At 47.7% G+C, this 5,531-nt stretch overlaps 1 protein-coding gene across 1 annotated transcript in view; it reads right to left on the reverse strand.

The window, feature by feature from the left end:
- Positions 1–3,599: 3,599 nt before the first annotated feature.
- The window catches only part of Syngr3 (synaptogyrin 3), a 4,772-nt gene continuing 2,840 nt past the window's right edge, over positions 3,600–5,531 (reverse strand). The window contains exons 3-4 of the mRNA XM_021149839.1: positions 5,025–5,167; positions 3,600–4,946 (exon numbers count right to left, since the gene is read on the reverse strand). Of these exons, the coding sequence (XP_021005498.1) occupies positions 4,737–4,946; positions 5,025–5,167 (353 nt within the window). The 3' untranslated portion in view covers positions 3,600–4,736. The remainder of the gene's footprint in view (positions 4,947–5,024; positions 5,168–5,531) is intronic.

Consider the following 5,531-nt stretch of genomic DNA (forward strand, 5'->3'; position numbering starts at 1 on the left):
ATGGTGGCACACACCTTTAATCCCAGCACTTGGGAGGCAGAGGCAGGTGGATTTCTGAGTTCGAGGCCAGCCTGGTCTACAAAGTGAGTTCCAGGACGGCCAGGGCTATACAGAGAAATCCTGTCTCGAAAAACCAAAAAAACAAACAAAAAACCCCTTTTATTTTACATGTATGAATGTTTTGCCTGCACGAGTATGTATCGTGGGTGTGGGGTGGGTGGGTGGTATCCAGGGAAGCCAAAAGATAACCCTGGATCACTTTGAACTGGAAGTGTTTTTTTGTTTTGTTTTAAAGATTTATTTATTGTATGTAAGTACACTGTAGCTATCTTCAGACACACCAGAAGAGTGCATCCAATCTCATTACAGATGGTTGTAAGTCACCATGTGGTTGCTGGGATTTGAACTCAGGACCTTCTGAAGAGCAGTCAGTGCTCTTACCTGCTGAGCCATCTCTCTAGCCCTATTTATTCATTTTTAGTTTCTTTTTTCAAGACAGGGTTTCTCTATGTAGCCTGGGCTGTCCTGGAACTGGTTCTGTAGACTAGGCTGGCCTTGAACTGAGAGATCTGCCTGCTGGAATTAAAGACATGCACCACCATTGATGAGCAAGATAAAAAGAAAGAGAAAGATGCAGCAAATTATCCTGGTAGGGACAGGACAGTGTCAGAGGCCTGGTGATGTCTGTATCTGAAAGAAAGGATCCTTCCTCTCCTGGATGGAGCTGTCATAGGGTAATCATGGTTTGAATACAGAGCGGGGTAAATAGAGAAGCCTAGTTTTCTCTAAGAACTAATTAGACCCAACCCTGCTTACCTTCCAAGATGTGTTTGAGATAACATGGCTAAAGACAAAGTCTAGCTTTCTTTTCTTTCCGTTTTTTTGTTTTGTTTTTTATTTTGTTTTGTAGACCAGGATAACCTTTTTTTTTTTTTTTTTTTTTTTTTTTTTGGGTGGTTTTTTCTATATAGTTTTTCTCTGTGTAGCCCTGGCTGTCCTGGAACTCACTGTGTAGACCAGGCTGGCCTTGAACTCAGAAATCCACCTGCCTCTGCCTCCCTAGTGCTGGGATTAAAGGCCTGTGCCACCACACCAGGCTGACCAGGCTAACCTTTAACTCCCAGAGCTCTGCCTGCTTCTGCCTGAGTGCTGGAATTAAAGGCATGTGCCACCACTGTCTAGCTTTCTTAACAGAGGACTGAGGAGGGAGCCCCAGGAAACTGGGAAATGCTACAGAGATCAAATAGAGTCAGGAATTTATGACAGTGACCCCTATAAAGTAATAAATAAGACTGAGGCTCATCCCCTGGGTGCCCATATATCCTACAGACTTTACCATCAATCTGGTCTTAGACTGAACACTGGAGTGTTCACATGGGCCAGGTCTGAACAGCTCCATAGCATCAATAACGCCTGACAAGCCAGGCAGTGGTGGTGCACGCCTTTAGTCCCAGGACTCAGGAGGCAGAGGCAGGTGGATTTCTGAGTTCAAGGCCAGCCTGGTCTACAGAGTGAGTTTCAAGACAGCCAGGGCTACAGAGAAACCCTGTCTTGAAAAAAAAACAAAGAGAAAGGAATAAAAGGTGTTTATTGAGGCTAGGCTATAGCTCTGCAGAGAGTCCTGCACAAAACCCTGGGTTCAATCTCTAAGACAGAAATGGTCACTGGGGGCTGGTGAGATGGCTCAGTGGGTAAGAGCACCCGACTGCTCTTCCAAAGGTCCAGAGTTCAAATCCCAGCAACCACATGGTGGCTAACAACCATCTGTAATGAGATCTGGCGCCCTCTTCTGGAGTGTCTGAAGACAGCTACAGTGTACTNACATATAATAAATAAATAAATCTTTAAAAAAAAAAAGAAATGGTCACTGATGCAAGCCTGTAATCCAAGTAGTTGGCAGTCTGAGGCAAGAGGATCACTGCATGTGTTGAGGCCAGCCTGGTCTACACATCAAGTTCTAAGCCACCCAGGACGCTATGAGTCCTTGCTGATCTCCAAATTTTGTGTGGTTCCATGTATATAGACATAAATACGATCATAAATCATAAATTAGAGGTTACCATGGGTGTGGTGGTAAACATCATTAATTCTAGGAGAGAGACAGGTAGAGCTCTGTGGGTTTAAAACCAGTCTAGTTTACATAGCAAAATCCTGAACAGTTAGGGCTTCATGGAGAGACCTTGTCTCAAAAGAGGGGTGGAGCTGGGCGGTGGTGGCTCACGCCTTTAATCCCAGCACTTGAGAGGCAGAGGCAGGCAAATTTCTGAGTTCGAGGTCAGCCTGGTCTACAGAGTGAGTTCCAGGACAGCCAGGGCTACACAGAGAAACCCTGTCTTGGAAAAAAAAAAAAAAAAAAGAGGGGTGGAGGCTAGAGAGATGGTTCAATGGTTAGAGCTGATGCTGCTCTTGCAGAGAACTCAGGTTCAGTACCCTGTACCCACAGCAAGCAGCTCACAATGCTTTTAACTCCACTTTCAGGAAGTCCAGAGCCCTCTTCTGGTCTCCACAGACCAGAACAAATGTAGTGTAAATTTACATAGACACATGCACATTAATATATATATATATATATATATATATATATATATATATATATATATATATATAACCTGGTGAGATATCTCAGTGGTTAAGAGCATGGGCTGCTCTTCCAGAGGGCCTGAGCTCAATTCCCAGCAACCACATGGTGGCTTGGGACCATCTATCTATAAGGGTATCTGTGGCATGCAGGTGTACATACACTACAGCACTCATACATTAAATAAATTTTTAGGGGCTGGTGAGATGGCTCAGCGGTTAAGAGCACTGACTGCTCTTCCAAAGGTCTTGAGTTCAAATCCCAGCAACCACATGATGGCTCACAACCATCTGTAATGAGATCAGACGCCCTCTTCTGGTGTGTCTGAAGACAGCTACAATGTACTTACTTATAATAATAAGTAAATTCTTGGGCCTGAACAAACAGGGACTGAGCGAGCAGGGCCGACCAGAGCAAGCAGAGGAACTAAATTCAATTCCCAGCAACCACAGGAAGGCTCACAACCATCTGTACAGCTACATAAATACTCATATACATAAAAATAAATAAATCTTTAAAAAAATTTTTTTTTTTAAATTCTTAAAAGGGGTAGGGTGAACTGGGCGTAGTGGCACACTTGGGAGGCAGAGGCAGGTGGATTTCTGAGTTCGAGGCCAACCTGGTCTACAAAGTGAGTTCTAGGACAGCAAGGGCTATACAGAAAAACCCTGTCCCGAAGGGAAAAAAAAAAAAGAGAGAGAGAGAGAGAATACAAAAGAAACAAACCAAATCACAGACTACATCAAAAAAAGAAAAGAGGAAGAAAGAAAAAGGATGAAAGAGCAGAGGTCTGCAGCATTTCAGAGAGCCAAGCCTGCATGGAGCGGCACATTTTACCGGAGCAATGTGCTCTGTTAAGGAATCATGGTTGTGGTTGTGTGGTCTTTCTCTAGAACCTGGGAATCAGCCTGATCCCCACCTTCCTACTCCTCCACTCCTGATTTATGGGCCCTGATGCCCTGAGACTGCAGTCCCCAGCACAGGCAGGAAAGGGATAAGAATGATTCCAGGAGGACCTTACTGATGGTCAATGCACGTACAGTCTTTATTGTAAAGAAGTTGCAGTTGTAACAGGGGACACTGAAAATACACAATCATGGATTGTTCTTTCAGAGGAAAAGGAATAGATCCATATATACAAAAATTGTAAACATGTTCACTTAAATATCCACATGATTGGTCTATGCTACAACGTACAGGGTTGTCATTCAACTGCAACTCCACAGGGAGGCATTTTGTCTGGAAGAATGAGACATGGCAACGAGTTTGGTTTTGACTTGATGTGAAAAGCCAGCTTCAAGCAATGTATGAGTAGTCTGCTATGCACAAGGACCCACACCTGGTCTGGGCCTTAAAAGGGAATAGAAGATAGACTAGGGAGGGACTGGTTCAGGAAGCCAAGGTTAAGCCATTTACAGGAACGACTCTCTCCAGTGACACCCTGGGCAGATGAGACCTTTAGTCCTCTCCTTGTAAGAGTCTTGTCTTGCCTGGCACCCAGGTACCCAGCTGTCTGTTCCCTAGGGAAGGTCTTACCGAAGGGCGGGTGCCCAGGCCCATAGTTGTCTATACCTTCCTGGCCAGAAACACCTGGGCAGGAGCCACACAGAGAGGGGCGGCTTATGGGGGCACTATGAGATGAGACCTGAAGACTTAATCACAATCACAACACCGACAGGGCTGAGCTGCTCTAGGGATCCTGCAAGAGGAGGGGAGGGAGCTTGGACAGGGTGGACCACCATGATAGGAGCCAGGGACTGGGAACAAGGGCCATGATCCCCACCTAAGGGTACAATTAAGTCTCCCTCTCCCTGGTCCCCAGAGCCCCCGCACCCTGAGCTGGGAGGCAGCTGGACTTCTGACTTAGAGTGGACAGGTGAGTCCCTGGTTGGCTGGCCCATAAAAGGAATGCCTCCCAGGCCAGTCCACTCCAAGAAGTACTGTTTTCTTCTCAGGGCCTTAAGACTGAGATCTCTGGCTAGGGGGAACTTTGTGGGGACAGTCCAGGCACCAGGGAGGCTACTCCCCTTGGTCCCAGAGGCCCATAGTGGCCACCTTCTCTGTCCTTGGCACGGTAGGACCCAGAAAAGGTCTCAGGAGGCCTTGAGGCCTACGGTGGTGAGGTGGCCTTCCAGCCCTGGCCGGAGCCTAACACCTACTAATAAGCAGGCACCTGGTACCCTTTGGAGCTGGTGTCCAGGGTCTCGGTGAAGGGCGGGCTCTGGTATGTTTCTGTACCCTCCACACCACTGCCCACTGGGTAGCCTGGGTAGGCCTGGGTAGCCCCAGTACCTAGCTGATCTGTAGCAAAGAGAGACATATCTGTGCCTAGGCGGAACCGCTGCAGGGCCTTCACGGTGAGCGCCACCTGTATAAGGGAATCAGGGTCAGCTGGGGAAAACCTGGAGACACCCCCAACCCTGCCACCCACGGGTCCCTCACTCACCCAGCTGAGGATGGAGAAGAAGCTGAAAGCGATGGCAGCACGCGCCGCATCTCCAGCCTGCGCTGTGCCTGGCCCTGGCGTTGTTCGTTGCCACTGATTGGTGAGGAAACAGAAGCCTACGAACCACAGGAAGGACCAGACCCCTGCAGGTGGGAGCTGATGATCAGATGGTGCTCCGCCAACCCACAGGACCTCGCACATTCAGAGAAAGTGCAATGTCCCTTAGGTTCACCAGCAAATTAACATTCACATGACCTCCAAAGCCCCGCCCCCTTCGAAGCTCAGCCTTACTCAGCCCATCAGCCCCCTCTTTCTCTAGTCCTGGCCCCAAGTGCCCTAAAGAGACTCCGTGCTTTCTTTCTCTTCTCTCTCTCTCTCTCTCTCTCTCTCTCTCTCTCTCTTTCTTTTTGTTTTTTCGAGACAGGGTTTCTCTGTATAGCCCTGGCTGTCCTGGAACTCACTTTGTAGACCAGGCTGGCCTCGAATTCAGAAATCCGCCTGCCTCTG

This window comes from Mus caroli, chromosome 17 (genome assembly GCF_900094665.2).
Source record: "Mus caroli chromosome 17, CAROLI_EIJ_v1.1, whole genome shotgun sequence".
In the NCBI taxonomy this organism is placed as follows: Eukaryota; Metazoa; Chordata; class Mammalia; order Rodentia; family Muridae; genus Mus; species Mus caroli.